The sequence below is a fragment of the Myotis nattereri genome (assembly GCF_964212035.1).
Source record: "Myotis nattereri genome assembly, chromosome: 19".
Classification (NCBI taxonomy): Eukaryota; Metazoa; Chordata; class Mammalia; order Chiroptera; family Vespertilionidae; genus Myotis; species Myotis nattereri.
The window spans coordinates 21,562,093-21,588,853 of NC_138095.1; the positions used below are offsets into that span (position 1 = coordinate 21,562,093).

The 26,761-nt window shown below is 50.0% G+C and overlaps 1 protein-coding gene across 2 annotated transcripts in view; it reads right to left on the reverse strand.

Annotated features, from left to right (window-relative positions):
• The window catches only part of UBE3B (ubiquitin protein ligase E3B), a 35,255-nt gene that overhangs the window by 3,315 nt on the left and 5,179 nt on the right, over positions 1-26,761 (reverse strand). For both annotated transcript variants that reach the window (XM_081113933.1, XM_081113932.1), the window contains 24 exons: positions 26,261-26,442; positions 25,982-26,102; positions 24,375-24,434; positions 24,117-24,221; positions 22,725-22,821; positions 21,624-21,709; positions 20,702-20,784; positions 19,387-19,492; positions 18,977-19,097; positions 17,843-18,020; positions 16,163-16,329; positions 14,918-15,085; positions 12,550-12,721; positions 11,248-11,366; positions 10,517-10,631; positions 9,527-9,626; positions 8,846-8,965; positions 6,838-7,014; positions 6,611-6,721; positions 5,640-5,777; positions 5,277-5,342; positions 3,649-3,707; positions 1,146-1,328; positions 618-729 (listed from right to left, as the gene is read on the reverse strand). In XM_081113933.1, the coding sequence (XP_080970059.1) occupies positions 618-729; positions 1,146-1,328; positions 3,649-3,707; positions 5,277-5,342; positions 5,640-5,777; positions 6,611-6,721; positions 6,838-7,014; positions 8,846-8,965; positions 9,527-9,626; positions 10,517-10,631; positions 11,248-11,366; positions 12,550-12,721; positions 14,918-15,085; positions 16,163-16,329; positions 17,843-18,020; positions 18,977-19,097; positions 19,387-19,492; positions 20,702-20,784; positions 21,624-21,709; positions 22,725-22,821; positions 24,117-24,221; positions 24,375-24,434; positions 25,982-26,102; positions 26,261-26,421 (2,925 nt within the window). In that variant the 5' untranslated portion in view covers positions 26,422-26,442. The remainder of the gene's footprint in view (positions 1-617; positions 730-1,145; positions 1,329-3,648; positions 3,708-5,276; positions 5,343-5,639; positions 5,778-6,610; positions 6,722-6,837; positions 7,015-8,845; positions 8,966-9,526; positions 9,627-10,516; positions 10,632-11,247; positions 11,367-12,549; positions 12,722-14,917; positions 15,086-16,162; positions 16,330-17,842; positions 18,021-18,976; positions 19,098-19,386; positions 19,493-20,701; positions 20,785-21,623; positions 21,710-22,724; positions 22,822-24,116; positions 24,222-24,374; positions 24,435-25,981; positions 26,103-26,260; positions 26,443-26,761) is intronic.

Consider the following 26,761-nt stretch of genomic DNA (forward strand, 5'->3'; position numbering starts at 1 on the left):
GTGGAGGATGTGTGAAGAGTTCAGGAACAGTGAAACTCCCACCTGGTGGGACTGTCACGTTTTGAACATTACAACTTTAAAGACACCAGCAGAGGAGTCCTGGTGAATGCCAGCCACTCCCTTTGCAAAATATACACTGATAGCCGCTTACTTGACGGTGCACATTGTATTGGGACATTACATGTGTGGTATTGTGTGTTCATACTACTGAGAAAAAAGCTACACAGAGGTAGTCCCTGGTGAATAGAAATGGAGACTATTTAAACCCTATACTGCAGGAGCAGATTGTCTCTATTTTCTTAAGGTAACAGCACCACTTCTATAACGACAGGAAAGCAAGAGAGAGGCATGAGCAAGGCCAGCGCCAGCGAAGGGGCAGATGGAGTGCGGAGCCCAACAGGCAGAGCATGCCTGTCCCTGCAGAGGGTCCACGCAGGCTCGCCTCACCCTGAGGCCGTCCCTGGTTACTACCTGACCCGCCTATGGGACAGGGCATGCTGATGACAGGAGGTCCTCCTGATTTTCCCCCAGTGTAAGTTATTACAATATCACCTGGCCTTCTAGATTTAGAACATCTACGTATGCATGCACGCACACATAGGTAACATGCACAGTACCTTCAGAAACATGGCTCTCTCGTTGGGCGTGAAGTCGGAGGCCAGAATATCCCAGAGCCAGATAATGACCCTGTGACTTCCATGAAAACCACCGTAGTACACTGTGTGCTTCCTGAAACAATGCAGACACGGCTCAGTCACGCAGACACAGGTAAGCACGGCATTTAGACAGGCACTACTAACTACCAAGTCCCCTGAAAGCCAGAGTTCATGCCTTAATAACCCCATGTCCCTGGAAGCTAATGGGGCAGAGAGTTCAAGAGCTGGCAGCTCCAGAGCAGAAGCCAAATGGAGGTCCTGCAACTAGTCCTAAGAAGCTTAGAGAGCTCAGCAGTCCTCAAGATCTGCTTCACTTCAGTTTCTAGGCACACAAGTGGTTGGGCTTTTATTCCAAGCAGTTCACCCCATGAGCGGGGAGGAGAGCATCGGAGGTGGGCCCTGAAATAACTCTCCAAAGGGGACCCCGCGGGGGGCTGCTTGCTTTCCAGGCCTAAGAACTTTGCCCTCGCCAGCTCATTCACTCCTTACTTTAAATCCTCCAGGTCAATCTCAGCATTGTCACCGGAGATGAGACGCTGGAGCTCAGGGGTTGAGAACATCCGGGTCCACTCAGGTTTGATGATAGAACGGAATCCGCTGATGAGGGCAGCTGTCTGGTTTTTGATTTGAGTGTGCATTCGAAAGTGTGCCATCAGATGGATGTAGCTAATTCTGTAGCAGACAAAAGAAAACAATGGAAATTAACAGGACAGAGTGGGCTGTTCCAATGGGCTAGAAGATGAGTTAGGTCATTTTTGTTCCATTTTACAGAAACAAACAGTACCGGGACATTTCACCAGAACCACCAGATGACGACAACGGCTCTCCTGACGGTACACTCCGTGCCTCTGTGAAGGCATTGAACGTCCAAGGGCATGACCTCATCACTTCTCCAAAAAGAACCGCACAAAACAGTGGGCCAGTCATTCATCAGGATAACACCCCAATGTGTCAAGAGTCAAAGCAAGACAATCTCCAGGTAAGGAGAGGGCCCTTCTTGGTACACAGGGTATTTTTCCGGTCTTGGATTTATTTTCATCCTTTTGGACATACACCAATTAAGATGTAATGCAGTCCTCCACTGAGCTTTAAAGCAGAGAAAAACCGCTTCATACTGAAACGTCAATCAAAACCTTGCTCATCTGGACCAAGAACGAGGCCATGCAAAGGAGAGGCCGCAGAGAGTTCTGGCCAAATGCAGCTGGCTCATGTTCAGTTTCAACTAGGACGTCAGGGCACGAACCACGGCTCCAGCAGATGGTCTCCTGGGTCTGATTTTATGAACACAATGGCCGCATGTACAGCGTATAATATACTGCAACTGAACAGGTTAAGTACATCCCAACAGGCTGGCTAGCCTTGCTGATTTCTTAGCAAGCAGGTACTCGGGTGAAAGAACCCGAGCCCAGCCCAAGTACAACTCTCAAAATTCCCATCAGTCCAATCAAATAAACATGTTACCGCAGCACTCGAATCTGAGTGACTGACCTTGAAAACAGCCTACTTTAAAAATTATCCAGCAGCAAACTTGCAAATCCATACACTTCAAGATGACCTTTCCTTGACTCTTTGAAGCCGGTTACTAATACTGTCCATTCCACCAAAGAAATAGAGGGGCTCTCCCATTTCACACCTCGGAAGTGCAGGGCCCAGCATCCCCTGAAGGAGGAGAAGTGGGCACTGCCAGGCCTCGCGGGATAGGCAGCCTGCAGCACTGAACCCCGCTCCCACCCTGAGGTTTACACTAAGAGCGCGTGAAAGGACTCTCCACAGGAGTTTCCAGGCGGGGCAGGAACCTCACGCCACACAGGCTGCACGGACCCACTTCCTCCTTCCACCACCCCTGTGCCCTCTTGTCTGGCACAAAAACCCACCAATCTGAGGGCGGCTGGCTGCGTGTGACGTGTCACCTATTCGATGATGGTGGCAACCACTGCTCTCATTTACTAAGGCCCTCCTGTGACCCAGACACCCTGGAAGGTCTTTTACACGCGCGCTCTCCTGGGAAGCCCTCTGCAGGGATGGTGAGAGGGAACACGGGGGCAGGAACAGGATCCACTTGCTGACGCCTCCAGCCTGTTCCTCCCCGCCAGGCTCTGTTCTCTCTCAGCTGGCAAACTAACGCCCCAGAGGCAAGTCAAACTGGTGCATCTCAATCCTGACAAGAACAGTCTGTTCTGAATGAAAGCTCCCAAGCAAGAGGCTGACCGAGGCCTCCCAACCCAGAGACGTGATGCTCAGGACGCTGGGCTGTAACGTGCATCTGGTCCAAAGGCCTCACCAGGTAGGACCGAGCTCTCACGTGTCACTGAGGGGAGTGACACTCAGATTACAGTTCAGGTGCTCAGTGGAGTCTGGTGGCAGGAGAAGACGGACAGAATGACAGGCTTGTATCTACTCCTCACACCAGGTTCTACTATTTTAATTCAGTGAGAATAGGCCAGGTGGAGACAGTGCATTGAGGGGTTTGGCTTCTAGGGACCAAAAAAGTTGACATTCATGACAGATTCCTGAAAGCCTGTTATCTGTGACGGCAGCTGCCGGGCCTCAGAAGCTCCTCGTATCTAAGACCTATCTGCTACATCCGAACTTGCCACTGTGTTCTCAAGACCAGGCTTTCTACAACCGCCAGATGCTATCATTCCTAAACCATCTTCCCTCCAGGTGCCTTCTGCCTCGGTGCCCTCTGGGTTCCGGACTGCATGCCCGAAGGGCCCAGAATCCATCTGTCTGCACCGAGGGCCATCATTACATTCCTAGGAACACTGCCTCTGGCCTCAGAAGTGCTACTGCAAACAATAAAGTGTCAATTCTTATTTTGCACATCAAATGTAATACGATTTTGGCCTATGAACTCTAACCAGTAAGTTCCATTATAATATTTATGGCTTTTCTACTTCAGAGTATCTTAATAAATTTTCAAAGTAAGCCCGGAGAGCCAGAATGAAGTCTTCTCAAGTGCTGACCTTAAAAATCGAATTGTGATACTCACTTATTTTCATTTGTAACAGGAATGGTCTTCCCTCCAGGAATCAGTTCATGGCAAACGAGCTGAGGGAGAAGAGGGGGAGCAATCACTCGAGAGGATTCTAATGGGGAGAAAGCTTCCTGCAGACAAAAGGGCCAACACCCACGTCCGGAATAATGACACAATTAAGATGGGACATGTTTGGGAACAACCATTTCCACAAAAAGCCTGGGCTTACACGTCAACAAGCAGACCCTGCATGATCAATACGAAAGGTTTTTTTTCTCTAGCAAAAAAAAAAAAAAAAAGATGATGTGGGTGCCAGGGAGAAAGATCTGGAAGGCCAGCCACGTGTTACCAGTGGCATCTCTGGGCACCACCACTCTAGGCGGTTTTCATTTTCACCTGTATGCTCACATTCTAGCTGATACTTGGTTAGGAGTTTGCATTATTTTTATAGTCAGGAGAGAGAATTAAGAATGCAGGAAGAAACCTCAAACTGATGAAAGATTTGGAAACTAGAGAATTAACTGCTTTCCTCAATGTCAAGAATTTCAGTGGGTCACCTAAAGAAATGAAAGAGTGCATCGTTTTCAAGCTAATTTTAATAGAAATTGTTAATGTAACTCTAAAGATGTGGACAGTTTGGAAAACAGTGATCTCTAGGGTCAATGCTGTGTGCATCATGGGGCACACCAAAGATTTTCAAACTAAAAGGGCCCTAGGAGTCGCCCAGCCTGGCGTTTCCCACAAAGGGTCCCAGGGAGCACCCTGCCTGTGAGCTCTGATTTGACAATCACTCATGAGATGGCATTCTCTCTCTGAAAGAGGCGTTCTGTGGTCAAATGCGCTGGGTTCTCACAGGCTTCTCTGAGCCCTCAGGTGCCAGCCTGCTTGGCGGCTCTTCAGGAGGAGGGTAGGGCACATGGGCACTTACAGAACACCCGGTGACACTGGTCCCAGCAAGGGCACACACTTGGCAAGTGGCCCTTTGAGAAAAGGAACTTGTGGCTTGGGGAGACCGAGCGGCCTCTGAGGCCCCAGAGGCAGGGCTCAGAGGCAGCCCCACACCCGAGCTCACGGCACGGTTCCTCCAGAGCAGCCCTCGGACTACATGCATGGGGGCTTGTTCAGGTGTCACCGGGACACAATGGAGGGGCCGGGGCACTTCCAAGAAAAGAACTCGGGATGGAAACAGCTCTGGCCCCATGATTTCAAGGGTCTTTTTTCTTCCTGTTCTGCTCTTTGTGACGAGTTGGGATGGGGACAGGAGTCTGTTAGAGGCATGTCTTAGAGCCTTCTTCCCCCTTTCTAAGTCATGAGTGACAGCTAATCCTCACCATAGCAACAAAAAGCAGCGTTACAAATGGAGCTATGACTTCAATTAGGAATGACCCAGAGCGTAACCTCAGCAGAGCGAGGGGTCTCAGCACAGCGAGAGCAAGCAGGCAAAGGCCAGGTCAGCTGTAATGGAAGGAGGAGACCCCACCTCCCGGCGAGGTGGGACAGGAGAACTGGCACGGGAGCCAGAGGAAAGGCCAGACAGACAGACACTCTGTTTAGGGACCGTTGGGGAAAGCATCAAGGGCAGGGCAGGCCTCAGGAAGCCCAGGGGGACAGAAAGAAGACTTCAGCCCCAGAAGTCAACCTACCTGACCCATGACGTCTTCATCGTACGACAGCGTCAGGCCCAGGTCGGAGATGTCCCCATCGTAGCGCTAAGACGACAGAGAAGGGAAGTGTTGGAACCCAGCAGGGCTATGTCCTTGAAGAACTGACACTCCTGCCTACAAGGTCTGCTTAGGCATCAACTGCTGTGGCCACTGAACAGCTGGAAGCAAAGGAGACAGCCACACATCCCCTCGAGGAAGGAGGCCCTGAGCATTGGTCCTGAGAGGCAGCGTCCTGAGGGCACGAGGGGCAGGGAACCTCATCCACCACACCCACCCTGCGGGGCTTCACTCACTTCTGCCTTCCACCAGCGCTCAGCTAAGCCCCCGCCTGTCCTCACTGACCTTAATGGAGGTGAGGTTTTTGTAGAACTCGGAGTCCAGGGAAGGCAGTTCGTCCACGGAGCTATAGAAGACACTGTGGTGGTGCCCGAGCAGCTGGCTCAGGAAGAAGGAGGCGAAGGGCACATCCACCACGATCCCCTGGGGGAGGAGACAAGCTTGTTTGTCCAGATTCCGCCCCAATAATCCCATCAGGGGCAGCTCACGCTGCAGAGGCTCCAGAAGCATCTCCGGGCACTTGCAAAATTTTCAATCTGGACGCTACCTCCCCATCACTTAACAAACCCAACCAAGTGCCCCCTGGGGACACCTCAGCATGGTGGTTATGGACATAGGCTTTGGAGCCACACTGCTCAGGGATCAACCAGCTCTGCTGCTGCCCGGCCCCGGAGCCTCGGTTTCCCACCTGCAAATGGGTGACAGCGCAGCCTCCCTGCTGACATTTTGGGAGCAGGTTGTGGGAGCTCAGAGGACAAGCACCCACCAGAGGCAAGGGCAGGGCAAGCAGCGGGGCCTAGTGCCCCCGTTTCGTTCATCTGCACTGTTGTTATTGTTGCTGGGGAGGGAGGAAACAGAGTCGAGGCCCAGGAAATGGGGGAGGACGTTCACACCACTCCTCACCCTTCAGCGAAGCGGAGGGCAGGTTTAGGACTCAGGTGGCCTGGGTGCGAATCTGCATTCTACCCCTTAACAAGCGAAGAGACTCTGGATAAGCGTCTCCCGAGCCTAGGTTCTCTTGTCCTTATACAAATAGGACAGCGGCAGCCACGCCACAGGGATGCTGAGGACTCAGTGAGCCGCACAAGAAAGTACCAGTCTCTCTATACAGTAATCACGGTTCCTGTCCTTTCCTGACTTTACCCTAATGACAGGCAGTTGACACGCTAGGTCTGATCACATAAATGCATACAAAGCCCATGGTACTTCCCACGTTTTATCGTCCTTTCTAGTTCGATGCTCCTTCACATGCCTACCTCATACACGGCCTTCCCCAGCATCTTGCCCACGAACTCAAAGAGCTGCAGGTAGTTCTCGTGGATGTAAGAGGTGGGCGAGGGGTAGAGCCTCTCGTCCCCACTGGTTGTCTGCGAGGAAGAAGGTGACAGAGGCAGGGAGGTGAGGCCTTGTGTGGAGCAAGCCCAGCCCTTCGGTTCTTGTGGCACCTCCGTGTGGCGGCTGGCAGCCCCCTCCCCTGGAATACCTTGAACAGGTTGAGTGCCGGGTCAAACACCCTCTTGATGATCTCTTCCAAGAACTCCTTGAAAACACCGTCTTGATCGATCCCTGCCTCGTCCACCCCGAGGTCATTGACAAACTTCACGCGGATCACGCCCTTCATGGCGTGCTGGGACAGCTGCCGCAGCTGCTCGTAGCCGTCCTGCCGAGGGCAGAAGTGCAGCCATTAGGACACCGCTGCACACTCGGGGCTCCCCGAAGGCTCTCCTCCCTGTGGGAGCTCTCCAGTGGCATAGACGTGTGAGTCAGGGCGCATGGGCGCATGAGAAGAGCAGTTCTCACCCGTTCTTAATGAAAGCCTGGTCAAAGGAAAACTCATTTTGTGGGACATGACTTTACCACTCTTTCCCGTGGGGAGACTGCCATTGAGAGGATGCAGAGCAGTGAGACAAGAAACTACCCAAAATGGGTCACAACAGGCTCTTGGCCATCAGACAGGGATGAAAGAAGCCTGGACCAGATCTCGCCCTCTCTGTTTTAATGATACAAGGATCTAGCTCATTGGTTATCGACCATACTACAGACACACTAGACGATAAAGAATAAAATACCCTCCACCTCAACTCCTGGTACCTCTCCCCAGATCATGGAAGGCCTTGTTAGTCATGCTGACGAATTTAAACATCCAAAGGGCAGTGGGGAGCCCAGGAGTGGTTATGCCAGCAGAACATGGCTGGCTTTCTGTCCTAGGTCTCTCTGTTGGCAGCAGAGCAGATGGCTGGCAGACCCCGACCCGGGGACGGGAGAGCTGGCTTCATTCTTCAGGGCCTTCGAGGCCTGATATCTGACCCTACTGAGAATCTGAATTTCTTTGGCCTTAGTTCTGCCACTGGCGGGTGAGGGGACAAGCGGGTGTCCCCCTGAGGTTCCTCCCAGGACTGGAATGCTACAGTGCCAGCCCCGTGCACCCTTGTGAGGGGATGCCTTCCTGGAGGACTAACCTGGACGCCTGGCACAGAAGCCCCGCCTTCAACACAAACCACAGCAAAGGAAGCGGACAAAAAGCCTGGGACATCATGAGTCTAATGCCAGCTTTTTGATGCCCCTCGTGTCCAAATCGAGCGAAGGCCATGGGGCTCTCATGTTCTAACAATCAGACCACCAGACTGTAACACGGCTAACGAATAAGTGACCTCCTCCCTCCTCATTCAGTAGGAAGGCAGTGATCAGTTTCATGACAAGATATTTCTAATGGGACGGGACGAGGAAAACAGACTTGGCCTAAAACCTGAGACAGACACCCCTCCTTTTACGTCCCTTAGGGATGGGTTTTAAAACGCAGCCTCAGGTAACCAGGATGTCAAGTGACGGTGCCATAAGCATTGACACCTGAGGAGGGAGTTGGGGACTCTCCAGACTTCCTGTGGGTGCTGGTCCCACTGGAGGGGGATGGTAGGTGGTGGGGCTGAGAACTTTGAGACAGACAGAACTTTGCATCTGAAGAAAATGCGGGAGAAGGGAGTTTCTGTTACACAACTGGGTGTATTCTTCTTTGGGGTCGCCAGAGTGGTAACCTATGCTGGCTTTGACTGTGGTGGGCCACTTCCCTTGCATCTCATCAGTGTATGTCTACAAAGAACTTCTGGCTCTGTGGTAATGCAGCTCCCAGCACGGCTCAGTCAACTTAACACCTACACTCCCTCCTCCACATGCACAGTTGAGCCAAGTGCCTGCCAGGACAAATGGAGTTTGCACAGACACGCGATGTTCTGCACATTGCACTTCCTGTCCTCCTTTAGAGGCACCAAGTGTTTGATGCTCTAGCCAGGGGCCCTTCTGGTGAAAAGGAGAAGAAAACCTGTTTAACCAAGCAGCTCTCAGAGCAGGAAACAGGACAAATGGCCCCTTTCTGGCTCCCAGAGCCTCAATTCCAGTGTCATTAGATGAAGGAGTGACAAGAACAGTTCAGAGGCAACAGTTCACCCGCTGAAGCGCCTACCCTCCACAGAGCACACTTCCTGTGGGCTTCTCACCTCCAACATCCGGGACCGTCGGATAGTGATGTGGGTGACGTGAGGTGAGGCAGAGCTGGTCTCCACGAGCCCCAGTTTCTCCTTCTCCTTGGTGACCATGTTTCGGAACAGGAGAACTCTCTGAAATGAGCAACGGTGAGACCAGAAACAGGGTCAAGGGCTGATGATTCCCTAAAACACACTGGACAAGATTCATGGCTTTTAAGTCATTTGAGACGCAACTGGAATGGGATGCTTCCAGAAGTTAAAAGTAACTTGAGGGAACAGGAAACATTCCCCAAAACACTCTTGGGAATTAGAAATATAGCTTCTTCCCTCCCTCCTACATTCTCTCCAGCCAGACTGTCCATCTGTCTCTCCAACAGCACTGCATTCTCTCATTCGAGGCCTTTAAATACTGCCCACGTTTGCCTGTGCTCCCGACTCCTTTCTGGGCTCCCACAGCATCCAACCCTGTGGCACACACACCACTCTACAGGACTGCCAGTTCATAGTGTCTTCAATCCCTGTACCCACAGGACTTAGCTTTATGCCCGATGGATTAAGATCCAATCACGGTTTGCATCTGCTGAGTGAGGGAGCACGTTTATTTATTTCCAACTGGGTAACAGAGATGGAAAGCCCGGAGCCACGTGGTGGAACAGAAAGATACACAGGGGCCCTGCTCTGAGTGCGACTCACGTTTTTGTGAGGAATGACGTGAGGGATGTACTGCAGGATCAGCTGGGCCCGCTTTCTGTCCTTGTCCAGTTCTTGGAAGAGCACGCTAGGTTTGAGATCCCTTAAAAAGACATGGGCTTGGGATAATGAAAACAAAAAACCCACCATTCTTGGCAAACTGCACCCTGCAGGCCACATGCAGCCTGCCGCCCATTTTTTGTCAAGTTTTAATGGGACACAACCACACTCATTCATTACATGTTGCCTCTGGCTGTGTTCGTGCTACAGAGACTGGTCTGCAGAGCCTAGAATAGTCACCGTCAGGCCCTTTACAGAAACAGCCGGCCAGTCCTGCTGTAGTGCCACAACTTACACAGGAGTTGACATGTCCTTGATGAAACAATGTGGACACAATCTTATGCAGGGGTCCTCAAACTACGGCCCACGGGCCACATGCAAATACAAATATTGTATTTGTTCCCGTTTTGTTTTTTTACTTCAAAATAAGATATGTGCAGTGTGCATAGGAATTTGTTCATAGTTTTTTTTTAAACTATAGTCCGGCCCTCCAATGGTCTGAGGGACAGTGAACTGGCCCCTGTTTAAAAAGTTTGAGGACCCCTGATCTTCTGTTTAGTTGCAAGAGGATTCCCTAATCCCATCCCCCAAAACACCTAGCTGTAGTTTTTATCCTGCTAATTCTGATTTTTAAAAACTGCCATTTGCCTAGCATTACCTGTAGCTCAGTTCAGCTGAACATTTTTCTTCTTCCCAGTTTGGATAAAAAACACTTGCTAAATGTGACCGGGCTTTGCTGCTATAATGAGCTCTAACCATTCTCAGTGTATGCATATTTTAACAGAAGGAACTGCTAGGTGATCCGTCCTGACAGGTGTAGGAAGAACGGGTCTCCTTATGCAGGTAAAAGATGAAGGAGAGGGCCAAGTTCCTCTCTGCCCTGGGACGTGAGTGCAGTGTCCATAAACCCGCCTCCCCACCCCCGGAGCTCACTTTCGCAGCCAGTGGTCCTCAGGGGCGAAGCGACGCCGGCAGTCCCGCTCATACAGCACCATCAGCCACCCGTGGACGGACTGGAACAGCTCCAAGGTCTCACCCTTGGCATTCTCTGTGGGCACACAAGCAGGAGGCACCCTCACGAAGCTGATCAGAGCGGAGACGAACTGAAAGGACAGCTCTGGTCATCAAGTCCCACCAAGGCCTCCCCACTCCCCCCTTGTGAATCCTGCATGGAACCAACAGAGCTGAAAGGCGCCCTGGGTGTGTTTGAAGTGTCTACAGGACTGAGTATCTCTTAGGCACATTCACGCCGCCTCCCACTAGCACGTCATCTAAGACCCTATTAATCTAAGGAGCTTTGTACTGAACCACTGGAAACATATCAGGAGGTGCATCTAACCAGAGGTGTGAGCTGGCACACGTTTATCTTCTCAAAGATAAAGAATCAACACAAAGAATCAGAAGGAGATTTGGGGCAAAATCATTACTAATAATTCCCGATACAAGCAAATCTTGAAAAACGTGGGAGAACAAGACTTCTTTAACTTCACCACTGTCTTAAGTGGTCCTAGACAGAGAGCGAAAAAATGAAACTTCTAATTAGGTGAAGAAATGTGCATTTTCAGTTAACGTTGACAGCTAATAAGGCTAAGAACCAGCTGTGTTCCTGACTGACGTCTCTGCCTGTAGCATCAACTGAACAATGGCCGCCACCTTTACCTTACCTACGATGCCATCCCAGATCATCTTAAACACAAAGGAATTCAGAAAAGAGGAGATGGTGACCAGCTCTTCCAATTTGAATGAAATTTGTTCTTCATAAACTTCAATGTCATCAAGGATCCTAAATCAGACAGAAAATTATTCATAATTATCCACCGAGAAAAAGCAAAAAAAAACTAGATCTGTACTTCTTAGAGGACAAAATAAGGTAACGAAATAAGTTCTATCTTTTAGAGATACTTACTGTAAAATTTACAGATAAAGTAGGAAATGTCTAGGATATGCTTCAAAATATGAGGGAGAGGAGAGTGGTGGGCGTACAGATGAAGCAAGACTGGCAATGAGTTAAGCGTTGAAGCTGGTGATGGGTGCATGAGAGTTCATTGTACTATATTCTTTCTACTTTCTATTGACTTGAAATTGTCCCCAGTAAAAAGTTAAAAATACAATTAAGAAGAAAACAATAAGCCCTGCTCTGTATTTTAGCTCTATCTGAAAATATCCTAAAATGGCTCCATTCCCTTTAGAATGTGAGTCACTCTTGGGTCACCCGTGACCCAGCAGGTCAGGGTCTGCACCAGCAGCTACGGACCCTGCTCTTGCCTCCAACCTCTCACTGAGCTCTTCCCTCCATGATTCTTACCCAATCTGCCACCTACCAGTCCAGGAGGCCTCCTGCCAAGGCTTCTAGCCTGAACATAACTGCCTAAGATCCATTCTCTCATAATTTTTCACCAGCCTTTTGGGGGAAAAGTGGAATTAAAAGAATACCAAATACACGAGTAGACACCTAAGCTTAAAGAACAAGGAACTAAATGGGACTAGCATTTGTTAATTTCTCCCTCTGTGCCAGGCACTGTACTAAGTACCTGACATGCCTTTTCTCGTTCACTCCCTATCACACTGGTAATGTTATCTCCGTTGCCCAGGGCATCTCGGTAAGTGGTGGAGCCAAGTTTTGCACCCTGACTCCCTGGCTCTGCAAGCTTCCAGTAAACTAACTAGCACAGCGAGTAAATGGCCGAAGTAATTTAGACCCAGAGACTAGGAACCCCAAAGGCCACATTCCGTGGTGCTGACCCAGCTCCCTGAAAGGATAGGAACTAACAACTGCTGAAGCCCTACTATGTGCCACCCACTCTGTAAATGTTTCCTCATCTGATGCTTCTCAAGCGTCATTTACAAGAGCAAGCAGTGGACCCTGCCACACAGGCCCAAACCTGAGCAGGAACCACATCAGTAACTGCTTCCTTACTGCCACTGCCTTCTAGGGAAGGAGTCCAGGCCCGTAGCAGTCAACCTACGTGATGAGGTGCCGGGAGCAGTCACAGAACAGCATCAGCATGGCCAACAGCTGCTTGGACTCTTCGGTGTCATTGTTGAGGCATTCCAAGAAGAGCTTCAACCCTCCGTGAGGCCCCAGCTCACAGATAAACGCCCACAGTTTGGGCAGCAAGTCATCAAGGTAAGTGAGACCTGGGAAATGACAGAGAAACCCAAGCTTCAGGTGGGGCTCCAGCTGGTCCATTATTTCCCTACCCACCAGGGAGACAAACACACCTACTAGTGAACATTCAGTGTGTGAGAGAGAAGGTGCGATTACCAAGAAAATCATTATCACCACGAAAATAAGAGCTAACATGTAACGGGTGCTTACTCTGTGCCAGATACCATTCCAGGTACTTTCGCATGATCTCCTTTCCATTGTGAAACTCAATGTTATCTAAAGTGCAGGCCAGAAAGGTTTAAGTGGCTCAAAACCACACAGCCAGGTAGTGTCAGACCAAGAGCAGAACCCATGTCTGTCTGACTCTGAGTGTGTTTTAAATCAGAAATCAGCAAATTTCTTTCTGGAAAGGGCCAGAGTCAGTGTTTTTAGGCTCTGTAGGCCAATCTCTGTCACAACTACTCAATGCAACTATGATAGCACAAAAGCGGCTGTTAGACAATATGGATGTAGCTTTGTTCCAATAAAACTTTATAAAAGCAAGTAGTGGGTTGGCTTTGGCCCACAGGCAGTAGTTTATCGATACCTGCTTTAAACTATCTTGCACGCATGGGATTGAACCTGCAATCCAGATATGTGCCCTCGACCAGGAATCGAACCTGCGACCCTTCAGTGTTTGGGCTGACACTCTAACAACTACGAACAGTGGCCAGGGGGAAGCAGAGGACATCTTAGCCTTCTGATGGCAGAACTCTCCAAGCCCACAAGCCCCGCCCCCAGCCGGTCATCCCCCGCGCGCGGCAGATGGCACCACCCACACTGGCACTGGGCTAAAAACCTGGCATCATCTTTGAAACTGTTAGGCCCCACTCCCTCAAGTCCAATCCGCCTCTGAAACATCACAAACCCTCCTGCTTCCATCTCCATCACCACCCCAGTTCCGCTGTCCTCAGGGGGCACTTGGCAATGTTTGGAGACAGGTATGGGTGTCACAACTAGGGGGAAGGAGTGGGTGCTACTGGCACCTACGGGTAGGGGCCAGAGGCTGCTGAAACCCTACAATGGACAGGCTGGCTTCCACTACAAAGAATCATCTGCCAAACCGTCAACCCTCCTCCAAGCCAAGCCTACATCGTCACTCATTACTCCACCGTCATAGGCCTTCATCACATTGCATACATTCCCCATCTTATGCCTGGTCTCCCCACTAGGATATAACCCCCTTGGGAACACAGACCCTCGCTCTTTTCACCTCTGCACCCTCAGTGCCTGACATAGATGGTGCTCTGTGAACATGTGAAGATGAAGTAAGTGTGAAAGGGAGAAGCAGCAAGAATTTATGTTTTAAAACATAAAGTAAAATGCAGCAGAGAAGTTCTGAGTCCTTTATGTGGTAAACAGCTTCCTGGCTTACAGACCTCTGTCCTCATGACACCAGTTTATCCCAGCTCCTGCACCACCACTTAAACCCTGACGCCCAACTCTTTGCTCACAGAGGGGACTTTCTTCCTTGCTCAGCTGAAAAGGACAATGGTGGGCATACCCATGCCATGATGTGTTATGCAGCCTATACAAACAAGGTTTCTGAAGAATTTCTGACAAGATAAAATGCGTATTAAGGTGACTAATGGAAAGGAAAGGATAAAACTATATATTTCAATCTAAATATATATATACAGATAGCATACTCAGGCACAGGTAGTCATGTTTGGATTGCGGGATAAAGAACGGCTTAAGCTTTATTTTTTTCAGCTTCCCTGTCTTTTTTAGTTTTCTGTTAAAATTTTTTTTTTTGCCCTGGCCAGTGTTCTCAATGGTTAGAGCGTCGGCCTGGGAACCAAGGAGTAGCAGGTTCACCCCCCAGCGCTGGTCAGGCGAGCGCGGAAAGTGGCAGGTCAATGTGTCTCTCTTACATCGATGTTTCTCTCTCCCTCCCCCTACCTTCCACTCTCTCTAAAAAAGCAATGGAAAAATATCCTCAAGTGAGGATTAAGAAAAAATAGTGATTTTTTAAAAGCAAATAGTACTTCATAATGAGAATCAAGAGCCAGGTCACAGGAATGAACTGGAAATGCCGGGATTGAGATTAGTTTGAGCTGTTCAACTACTCGGCCTCTAAGAATGGCTCACAAATACCCTCTTTCAAGGAAGCCAGAAGAAATCCACGTGTTCCAAGCAAAACTGTCGGCCAGACGAGAGCCAGAAGCGGCCCGGGGCCTGCACACCTGTGAGTATCTGCAGCCGGATCTGGGTGAGCGTGGTCAGCGAGGTCTGGTAGAGGACGCAGATGCTGCACACCTTCTGCACCTCCGCGGAGTCCACGCGTTTGCCCCCGACGGGCTTGAGGATGTTCCGCACCGACGCAGACTTCTGAAACGCACGCTTCAGCAGATCTGGCACGGAGAGAAGGGGAACGGGTGAGCGGAAGTGCCAAGTTCAGCCAGCAGCCAAGTCCCACCCTGTCGGGAACCGCGTTCCAATAAAGCTCCGAACTTACAGCCGCACCCAGTGGGGCTGCCACCTGATTCAAGGCATCTCCTTGGGATAAATTGGAAGCACATTAACAATAGGATTTTAGGTAAAACCCAAAGATATCTTCAGAATCAGAAAATCCGATTCTTACAAGGGATCCTTTTACTGAACCACTTAACTTCAGCACCCACAAAGGTAAAAATTCCGAGGACTATAGTAGGCAAAGGGGGGAAAGGGAGGCCTGGTGGGTCCCCAACTTTCTCTGCTTTTAGATGGAAGAAGAGGCGTCAACCTCACGTACGGATACTCAGCTTGGGGCTGCATTCTACTTTTGTTTTGACACTTCCCATGTATATCCTGCGGAAGTTGTATTCGAGAGCCCATCGCACTGACAGGTGCACGATGGGACTTTGCAGCACAGTGGCTGACGGAGGAAAAGCCGCCCGCACTTGGAAATCCCGCACCTGGAAATCGGCAGGTCATTCCACTGAAATGTGTTGGCGACAGTTCCTTCACTTTCGCCACAAGAAACCTTCCCCCAGGACCCACTGCTGAGCTGGAAGCCGGGTCAGGCACCCAGGGGCCCCTTCATCAGGAGCCCCACGTGGGAGAGTTCCTTTACGATTACGAACTCAGAAAAGCTCTACTTCCCCTAAGAAACAGGCCCTCGTCTTTATGAGAAGAAAGGGTCCCAAGTCCCTTTTCATTTTGGCAACTAGAAATTCAGAGCCAAGTGGAAGTTCAGAGACAACCGCGGCGGCCCTCTCGGATCCTTCATCAGTGGACGTTCTCTACACACGACCTTGATTTTGTTCACCCGTTTCTATTCCCCAGCTCCCTGTTTTCTACTCCTAAGGACTTTCTGCCACTGTTTTGCTAAACGTGAAGTGATTTAAGCAGCTTCCAGGTCTGTGGGAGAGGTGAGGGTGACAGGAACGGAGCGGGCAGGTGCCCCTCAGCCCCGCGCGGCCACGGCCGGGCCTGCTCCAGCCACTCACTCTTCACGGGAAGCACGTTCTGCGGGGAGGCCGGCTGCACGTGGGCCGCCGGCTCCTGGTTCTCCAGCAGCTTCTTGCTCAGGATGTCACTGAAGAAGATCCGGATCAGAGGCACCCCCCACAGGAACTGCAGCTGTTTGGTGACCAAGGGCATTGACTCGTTGAGGCTGGGAGAGAAAAGGAGACCAGGGGGTCGGTCCGCCCGGCGGAGGGCCAGGGAGAGCCCCCGCAGTTCCCTAAGGGGCCTTGCACTGAGAGGTGTAGCAGGACCTGCCACTCAACATGGTCAATGAGATCATACTTTAAAAAGGGGGATCCACAAATTGCTGCTGAGCCCTGATGTGGAAGACACTGCCCTTTATCTTTCCTGTCGCTCCACCCAGACTTCCTGTGCTGCCAACAGCACTACTGCTCTCCCTCCGTCCCCACACTCCACGTCACAGCATCTCCCAGACGCCCTTTATCTGCCTTCACCCTGATTCCATCCTGTTTACCACTCAGTGGACAAGCCATCTCATGCCTGCCGTCTTGTCCTGTTCACAGCCAGCTGCAGGCCTGGCCCACACCCCGCTAACTCTCCAGCCTCCTAGGAGTCTCCCTGCCTTCAATTGCTCCTTCCTCCACTCCACACCGCACCCAGCATGAAACCCGCCTTCATCACCTCCCTGCTCCAGACCCTGTAATGCCTCCCAGCATCACAGTGGTAACGGCCACCACCCACTGAGCATGGGCCAGGCCTGCGGGAGGCTGACACCGTTTATGTCATTCAACCCTTTGAGACACCTGTACCCCATGTTTCAGATGAGAAAAGTGAGATGAAGCGACTGTCCAAGGTGCCCCCAGAGAACAGGAGTGCAGCTGAGCCCAGGCTGTTCACCTGGTGCTAGTCTGCCCCACCCTCTGCCCACAACATCCCGATGCCCAACACACAGGCCCCTCCGTCCTCTTCAGTCCGGGGCAGCGCTCTGGTCGGCGGTTGATAAATAGTCTTTTTAACTGGATGCCACTCAGGCACAAGGAAAAGGGAGAAAATCGGGGACTTCCTGCCCTGGCCCTCAGTTTTGTGCCTCAAGAGTCCCCAGCAGGGACCCCAGGCCTCAGGCAGACATGGAAAGGACAACAGCTGAGCAGCACGCGCCTTAGGTCCTGAGACCCACTTCATTTCAGCCCAGCGTGCACATTTAAATTTGTGATGCCACCTTACTTAACCTCTACTAGAGGTGTTTTTTTAAAAAATATTTTTGAGCTCTTGATTAAAAACGTTAACATTTATTTTCCAGCTCCTGAAAAACATGTGGAGTGACTTCTATTCCCTTTGAATCATGTACTTTATTTTAGTTTCCCCAAAATGCGGCAATCTAGGCAATCAGTAGAATGATATTGAAGAAAGAAAGATAATATTAATAGATATTGTTCATAATTTACTAAATGAACAAAATACAAATTAATACAATCCCATTTGTGTGAAAAAACTCGTAGGAAAAAGACTGAATGGAAGTGCACACAGGTTGTCTTAGGAGATGATTTTTATTCTCTTGTGTTCTTACCTATACTTATACAATGACTCTATGTGACTTTTATAATAAGAAACAAACAACATAAGCTAAAATGAAGAAAGAAGGGAGAGGTGGGGGAGAGGCAGGGGAGGCAGGAAGGGCAGGGCTTTGCCCCGGGACTCACCCATAGTCCACCGACTGGGAGAACCAGCCAAGGACGGGGTGCCAGTGGGTCAGGTTGGATTTCTTCTGGGTCACGTACTTCTGACAGTAGCACAGCATCTGCGTGAGCAAACTCACAAACCCATCTGTCTCCTCCTCCAACACTCTGGGGCTGAGGGAGCCCAGGTGCAGGAGGTTGCCTGCAAAGAGAGAAGGCTGAGGGCGCGGGGTCCAGACAGACACGCTTCATCACCTCGCGGCCCGCGCTCTGCCTGGCGCTCAGGCAGCCACGTCTGTGCGGGAAGAATTCCACAGGGAGGGGCACTTGTCAGGGCTGGGGCTGCAGGCGGTGCAGGGCCGAGACCTAGGCCAGCCTGGCTTCCCATCCTGGCTCTGCCCCAGGCCAGGGGTGACCCTCACCCCACCTCTCCCATCTTGTTTCCTCGTCTGTAAGACTGGAATAACGATCCCCGCCTTCGATGTGAAGGCTGTATGGACTAAACATGTAGACTGGCACATGGGGATGTGACATTTAGCTCATATAACATTTTACTGTTATTTTAAAACCAAGGGTTAATGTAAGAAATGACCTTTTTGAAGAATATCTGAATTTCCATGGAAGTCACTGTATTCAAAGTTAACCAAGGTTATTTAACATGCCTTGTGTGAGGACTCCCCTAAAATTTGGCCTTAAGCACCTTTCTCTATGTTAGGCACTGAGAATTAGGTACGTCTGCAGTTTTCAAATGCTTCTGTCCATAAACCCTTTGATCTACAATGAAAACAGTAAAACAGATGATGCAGGCCTTACTCTAATCTAAGCCCAACCCAACTGCGCCCTCCCTTCTCCCAACATGAGAATTATCCAGGCCACTCATCATGTTTTCAATTTTTCCTTAGCTGCCAGGAAGCTAAGGGCTAAAATTTAACATTCACTTACACTCACTCAACCAGTTTGCCAAGTTGGATCTATTTCCCATGTGATTTTCAACTTTACATGTCTCGTTTAACTGTCTATCTGATTACATGTTTCCTATTGTAAACACTTCTAATCATTAATAAAAACAGCTCTTGATCTCCCGAAAGGTGAAAAGCAAACCACTTGGGGTTTTCCCGACGCCCAGGACACAATCACATCCCAGCCTCAGCTACTCACCCATTAGACACAGCGTATGGCTTCCTTCTAAACTCTCACAGACATCGCGGCATCGATCTTTAGCTCTTAAAAATGTGATGAACTTACGAAGCATATCATGAGATTCTACCACAGTGAGGCGCTGCAAACAATTACAGACTGTCAAAGGGGAAGCTGACGGAAGAAGTTCCCACAGGAGCATGAACTTGACCCCTGCAGGTCACCCCCCAGGAGCCCACCATGCTCCTGATGGCCAAGAAGATGAACAAATACGAGAACCTCTTTCTTAGGGCTGCTAACCAAAGTGTGTCGACAGTGGCCACGGATGTAGAAGAAAAATCAGGGGAAGAGGTGGGAGTTAACAGAAATCAGTTTACACTCTAATTTCCAAGGAAGTAAAAAATAGAAGGGGGAACTCAGGGCCCACTTACCTCAGGGGTCACTATGCTGAGATGAGTCACAAGAGCTGGCACAGACATGATGTGGACGAGGAATGGCCGAATCAGATTGTCTGAAAACTGGGCAGCAATCACAGGGCTAGACACAGACAGATCACCTTACTCAGAGAGGTTACCAAGGCCCCCCAAGCCCCTTGAAATTATGCTTCCCATGATGGGGACACCCACTAAGGCAGTGGTTCTCAACCTTCTGGCCCTTTAAATACAGTTCCTCATGTTGTGACCCAACCATAAAATTATTTTCGTTGCTACTTCATAACTGTAATGTTGCTGTTATGAATCGTCATGTAAATATCTGATATGCAGGATGGTCTTAGGTGACCCCTGTGAAAGGGTCGTTCGACAGCCAAAGGGGTCGCGACCCACAGGTTGAGAACCGCTGCACTCAGGGAAGGCTGAGTCACGTGACACAGCTATGACAAATCAGTTTTGACGTTTTACTAACATGATGTCATCAAAATCTTTCTTTAGCCTACTCGTAATTGTTGTACTTAAGCCCCCTCGGGTGACAAATTCTACAAATGCACTTCTGGTGGTACATTTAACAGGGTACGCATCCATTCTGGTAAGCACAGCAGGGGAGGGGGCAAACGTAGTTTAATGCATAGTCTCAGCCATCAGAGAGCTGGGGCCGCAATCAGGGAGCTGGAGAGGCACACAGGCACAGCCGGAAACCAGGGCCAGCCGTCCATGCACCAGGTAAAGAGGGTCCCAGCTAATGAAAGGAGCAGGGCGAGTTTGGGAAGGTCCCCATGTACCATTACTTAAAGACACATATTGTTTTAGAGTACAGAGATGTGCCAATATGGGGAGCAAGTTTAAAGAATAAGGAGTAATGCCGAAACCGGTTTGGCTCAGTGGATAGAGCATCGGCCTGCGGACTGAGAGGTCCCAGGTTCGATTCCGGTCAAGGGCATGTACCTGGGTTGCGGGCATATCCCCAGTAGGAGATGTGCAGGAAGCAGCTGATCGATGATTCTCTCTCATCGATGTTTCTAACTCTCTATCTCTCTCCCTTCCTCTCTGTAAAAAATCAATAAAATATATTTAAAAAAAAAAAAAAAAGAATAAGGAGTAATGAGTGTGGGCTCTGGAGTCGCATGGCCTGAGTTTAATTCTTGGCCCTACCACTCACCACTGTGTGACCAAGGACAAGTGGCTTACCCTCTGGGCCTTAGCTTCCTCATCTATGAAGTGGAGCGAGAGAATGTGGTGAGGAGTCAGTTAATATGTGTAGACGCCTTAAACAACGTGCGGCCCTTCAGAAGCAAGTACGTTTCCTACTTACCGCAACGCCAGAGAAAAGGCGGCAGTCAAAGTGCCTTTGGACAGACAAGGCCGGGGTCTGGCCAGGCCACGGGTTAACAATATCTGCAAAGAACATTTTAACTGGTCAGGGGATGATGCCAACTTTCTATTCATTTGTTCATTAAAAAAAAAGAAGCATAAAAGTAAAATGAGTGCCTCGGATAAAAAACTACATTGGAATGTTTTTAAAAAATGAGGGGAGAGAAAAGTAATGGGGTTCATTAATACCACCCCTTCACCTTTAAATGATATGTTTAATCTTTTACATAATAACCAGTTAAAAAAATTAACAGTTGATACAAAGCCCAGACTTAACACTGCGAGACAGGCTAGATTTCAGAAGCAGTTCCGAGTTACGGTGTCAGGTGGACCCCTTCACACTGGGAGGACCTATGGACAATGTCCCCTGTGTGTGGAGCAAACGGAGCCACATCAGGACAGAGCCCATGGCTGAATCAGTGCTACTTCTCAGGAATCCTAAACACCAATTCGGCTTCTGAACATTCCTTGGCATATGGGCTGGCACAAAAGGTGCAGTGTGGACAGAAGGCTGTCTGAGGACAGAGCCAGAAAGTTAATTCCAGATCCAACCAAGACGGAGCCAGAGGGAACAAGCCTGAGGCCGCCTCCCTCAGTTTCAATTTCAAGTGACCGGACTGCACCTGTAGCCAAAGATAGAGCGCATTGAAGGGATCCTGGGGCCACCGCCCCCCTTTACACAAACCACAGTGACCCAGGCCGGGGAAGGCAGGAGAGGACACTGAGCGTTAAACTCTTCCTGCAAAGTATTTCTGCGAGGAGGGCGCCAGATGTGCCAAAACCAAACGTAACACCAAGTTCAGGTGTGGAGCGTGAGGTCACCTATTACAGGAGGAGCTCACACATCGGGGTGGGGCACAGACCTGCAGCACGGAGTACAGCCCACGCTGGTTGAGATGTCCCATTATATTTGCACAGATGTGGTTCATGGCTGGTCGGAGACTCTCCCCTAAGGAAAGAAAAAGGACTGAGGAAAGAAACCCAACAAATCTCTGGCCGCAAGAGGAACTGCTTGGGTGGGACAGAAAATCGGGCCCCAGGCCAGGGCCACAGGCAGCGAGATGCTCCCTGGCCTGCCTTCCCGCTTCCCTTGGGACTGGGACCAGAGTCCACGGAGATGCTGCATATCTGCATTCTCTCTCCCGAAGGCCCAGCTCAAGTGTCGCCTCTCAGCATTCCCCCAGCCAGCAGGAAGGGCCCAGCCTTGAGCTCCAGAGCACCTTTCCACTTCCCTCCGAGGGCACAGAACTTTCTGTGCTCTGTGGCTGCCTCCTCTCCAACGAGAAACAAGCTCCTGCAGGGCTCAGGGCTCACCATAGTTTAAATCCTCCCCAGAATCCAGGATAATGCCTTGAAATAAACCCTCCTTCCTGTCTGGGGCTTCTGCAGTTTCCTCGGCTTTTGGAGGTTTGTCCCTCTTCACTCGGTGACTCTGACGCACCCCCAGCTCTGAGCTCTCTTGTCACTTCTGCAGGAAGGCCTGAGCCCCGACAGAGCAGGGCAAGGCTGTCCCTGCCCCACTAAACTCGCATTTCTCTTCCTTCTGTGTGCCACTTCTCACACTGTTGTCGCGACCGAGGATATGCATGTGACTTCTCTTTAATGTCCATCTCCCCACCAGCCTCTCTGTTCTGTGAGCTGCAGTTCAGCAGGTAAAGCCCTGGAGGCCAGAGGCCGCGTCTGTACCTCCAGTGCCTGCACAGCACATGGCACACAGTAGGCTCTTTGCTGAATGGATGGATGAAGTGACGGTCTGACAAACATAAAGCTAAGCATAATGTTCAGGGAAGGAGGCAGCATTACAGGCACATTTTATGGCCAAAAGAGAATTACTTGCTGCTGATTCACCAAATGAAACGACAAGGCTTAGTGAGTGCCTCCCCTGGGGCTTGTGATGGCAAAAGTGCTTCTTACAAAGTAGAAAAGGTATCCAAGCTCTGCGACTTTGAACAAGTCCCACAGACCTTTTCCCCGGAGAATTTTCCATGTTGAAGTGTCTGTGAAGGTGACAAGCATCGTGAGGTACAGTGTGATGAGTCTGGATTCTTGTAGGATTTCAGGCTGGAACAATGAAGAGGAAGGTTAAGACACACACACCCCAGTCCCAGACAGTGAAGCAACCATTCTGTAATTTTGCTGAGTGTTCGCGGGCTGAAGTAGTGAGTCAGGTTATAAGTACTTATTCTTCTTATTTGTCTCTTAGGGGATGACCACTGTCAGGAGTTAAACGACAGGGATTTTGACCCACGAGTGATTGCCTACGGAATCCAAGTACTCCCGGAATGGAGCGCTGAGGATCCTGGGAAACGGGTGACCAGCGCTGGCCTGCTGGCTTTGCGTGCATTAGGAGCATGTGTATGCTCAGCCGTTCCCTGGAGCAACGGAGTGGAAATGCGACCGAGCATAACAGGGACCCTGGGTTCAGACTGCTGCCTTTACCACTTCCTAGCTCTGTGATCATGGGCAAGTTTCTTAACCTTTCTGTGCCTCGAATGCTCATCTGTTGACTAGGGATAGTATGGCTGCTGTAAGGAATAAACAATTCATGTACATAAAGCACTAAGAGCAGCGCCCGCCCGGCACAAAGGTAACTCTGCAACACTGGCTGTTCTATACACTGTTTCACAGGAGCAGGCTGGGAAGGCCCGATTCCTGTCCAGGCTCAGAAACAGCATGTGCACTGCAAGGGATCCTGGAGACCAGCTAGGGATGGCGAACTTACGACACGCATGTCAGAGGTGACACACGAACTCATTTTTTTGGTTGATTTTTCTTTGTTAAATGGCATTTAAATATATAAAATAAATATCAAAAATATAAACCTTTGTTTTACTATGGTTGCAAATATCAAAAAATTTCTATATGTGACACGGCACCAGAGTTAAGTTAGGGTTTTTCAAAATGCTGACACACCGAGCTCAAAAGGTTCGCCATCACTGATAGTTGAAAGCTCTAAGCTCAGAGAGAATGAGCGAAGGGAAGTGCCTTGTTCAAGGCCACATGAGGAATCGGGAGCAGATTGAGTACTACATTTAGATATTCCCAGCTTCGGATCTGGTGTTCTTTTCTCCTAATGTGTGTTTCTCTGCATGAACTTTAAACATTTTTTTTTCAAAGCAGAAGCGCCTCTTCTCAAAGAGAAATCCATTGTGGAATGCAGACGCAGCCAGCAGGTAACAGAGAAGACCCCTGCTCCGATGCCTCGAGAGGGATGGCTGGGAACGGATCCCTGGGAGCTCTGCTGACATTCACGCCATCGCTCAGCTGCCACCCAAGTCCTTGCCAAGCCTCTGCCCCGGAAACTACATCCTAAAGGCCCCAGGTGGGAAGGATACATTTACAGTGTTTCATTTTACCTTGAGCTGCTCAAGAAACTCACAGCAATGCCACAGCAGGTCCTTGATCTGTTTAATCCATAAGAGGGTGAGATCCTTGGAAAGAGCCAGGGACACATACCACACCTACAAGCAGGAGAAAGAGAAATGTAATGGGCAGTTACAGGGATCAGTTTACATATGGTCTAGCTATTGGCCAGTGCCAGATAAGGCGATGAGAATCTACGGACAGATAAGCAGCCAACAAGGCTTAATTTAACCCTACACCCACCCTCTTACCTTGGGTTCATTCTCAGCATCCATACTGCTCAGGATGCAGCGACACAACTTTTCAAATCTCTGCAGAGAGGCAGAAGGGGGGTCATAAATTCCAGCAACTGATAAAAATGGGAAAGAAGCAAATGCTTGGTGGGCACCTGGCATGTGTAGGCATTTTGCCCGAAGACTCACAGCGAGTCTTACAGATGTGGGGACTGAGGATCAAAAAGGTATAGAAAGGCTCTCAAACTGGGGGCCCACGGACTCGATGAGCCCTACATTTCCTTTAGAAACGTGTATTTCACATAAAAGTCCAGGTTGGCGCTCCTTTTGAAAAACAAACTCAACTGGCACCGTGGGCGTGGGCCCCTGGGGACGAGCAGCTGTCTCCATAATCCTGCTCCCCCGTTTGCCATTCTGTAAGCATCGTGGACACTGACTTCTGCCTCACAGGCTGTTGTATCATCGTTTGTTATCTTGAAATGCAAAAGGGAGAAAACTGGAAGCTGAAAACCAGACTACATACACTGTGGCAGTCCCAACCCTGGACCCATCCTTAAAAGTGGTGTGGTCCTGGGCGGCCGCCCCATCCCTCCGAACTACCGCTTCCGCCTCTGTAACCGAGGTCGCCTCACCGAGCCTGCCGGTCCTCACCTACGTGAGGTGACGTGCTCACTGCCCGTGCTCACTGCCCGTGTGCTCCCTCTCCTGCTGGGCTCCCAGCTCTCTAGGGTAGAGACCTTGCCCATCTTTTCCTTCTGGAACCCCAGTGCCTATCAGATGGCCTGCCACGAGGTGAGACTTAGCAACAATGAACGGTAACCCCTGATCACCCAGAGGCATTCCTCAATGGCATTGTCAGTACTATTACAGATGACTAGCTATTTCCTGGAACTGTATTTTCTGGGTTAATTCTAACCCCAAAGGTACAACCAGTATGTTTTGTTTGGTTTGCAGGATCTAAAAGGAATTTGAAATTAGCTACCAATTTTTACAAATGAGAAAACTGAGCATAAAGAAGTCCAGCATCTCTTTAAAAAAAATCAGGGTCCACCCCTGGCTGCAGAGTAGAGGCCGTGCCCTCTGGATGGGCACGCCACAGACCCCACCGCTCCCTCCGAGGTCTCGCCACCACTGTGAGTTACCATGGATTGTGACTTACATTATATTTTATCTCATCAATGGCTTCTTCACTCTTTCTTTTTTTAAAATATATTTTTATTGATTTCAGAGAGGAAGGGAGAGGGAAAGAGAGATAGAAACATCAATGATGAGAGAGAATCACTGACCAGCTGCCTCCTGCACGCCCCCTACTAGGGATTGAGCCCACAACCCAGGCATATGCCCTTGACCAGAATTGAACCCGGGACCCTTCAGTCCCAAGTCACTCTTTCATCTAACCTCCCTGGCCTCCATATGCATCTGAGTCCAACAAGTGCTCTTAATAGTCGATGAGAAAAGATTTGTGAGGAGGTCCAGAAGCACTGGGCGTAACCCTGCAAATCAGGCCCAAGACAAAGGGCAGAATGTGGGAGTGGCGGAGAGCTGCCCTAAGGACGGGTGCCTTAGCATTTATAAAAGACCCGGCAGACAGAAAGGACGATGTATGTTTGCTGTTATTATTTTACCTCATTATCTTCTTTCATTCTGAACAAGAACAGCAGTTTCCTGGCAATCTTAAAAATACAAAGTGCACTTCTTCTACTGGACCCAGCATCATCTGCTTTAAAAAACTCATCGATCTCTCTCCTAAGGGAGGGAAGAGTAAAAAAACAAAACAAAACTTTTTTCATTAGGAGCTCCCAGCAGTCGGGAAGGCTTTTTCAGAACTGTTAGAGAAAACGCCTTCTTTTCTTGCTATTGCTTGGGGGCAAGAGAAAACGTGCTAAGGAGTTCCTGGCACCCACCTGATGTCCCTCTGTAGTCGCCTCCGACAGAGAAAACTCCGCACGCGGGCCTGAATCCCGATGGCCGCCCGCTCCCGCTCCTTCTGCACAAGCCTTTCCTCTCGAGCCTGCCGGGCTCTATCGATGAACCATGCTCGCGAGGTCTGAGAAACGGTGAACATGTTTGCAAACTTGCACAAACCCTGCAAGGGAAATGGCGAGCCGTCGGTATAGATCACTGTATGAGAAACACACACAGCAAGGGGTTCAAGAGCAAAGGGTGGGCAGGGGTGTGGGCAGCAGCAGAGAGCTACCCAGGGCCCTCCACCACCTCCCAAAGTGCTAACAGCTCTCCTGGCACAAGTCCCAATTCCTATCGGCTCTTTTCATGCAACTCACCAGAGCAGCACTGCTGCTTCCTGTATTAACATCTTCTTGAGAGAAAATGTGCAGCGCCTGGCCTAGCGCAAGGGTTCTGTAATCATTTAATGAATGAACAAAGCACGACTCAGTCCCATCCAT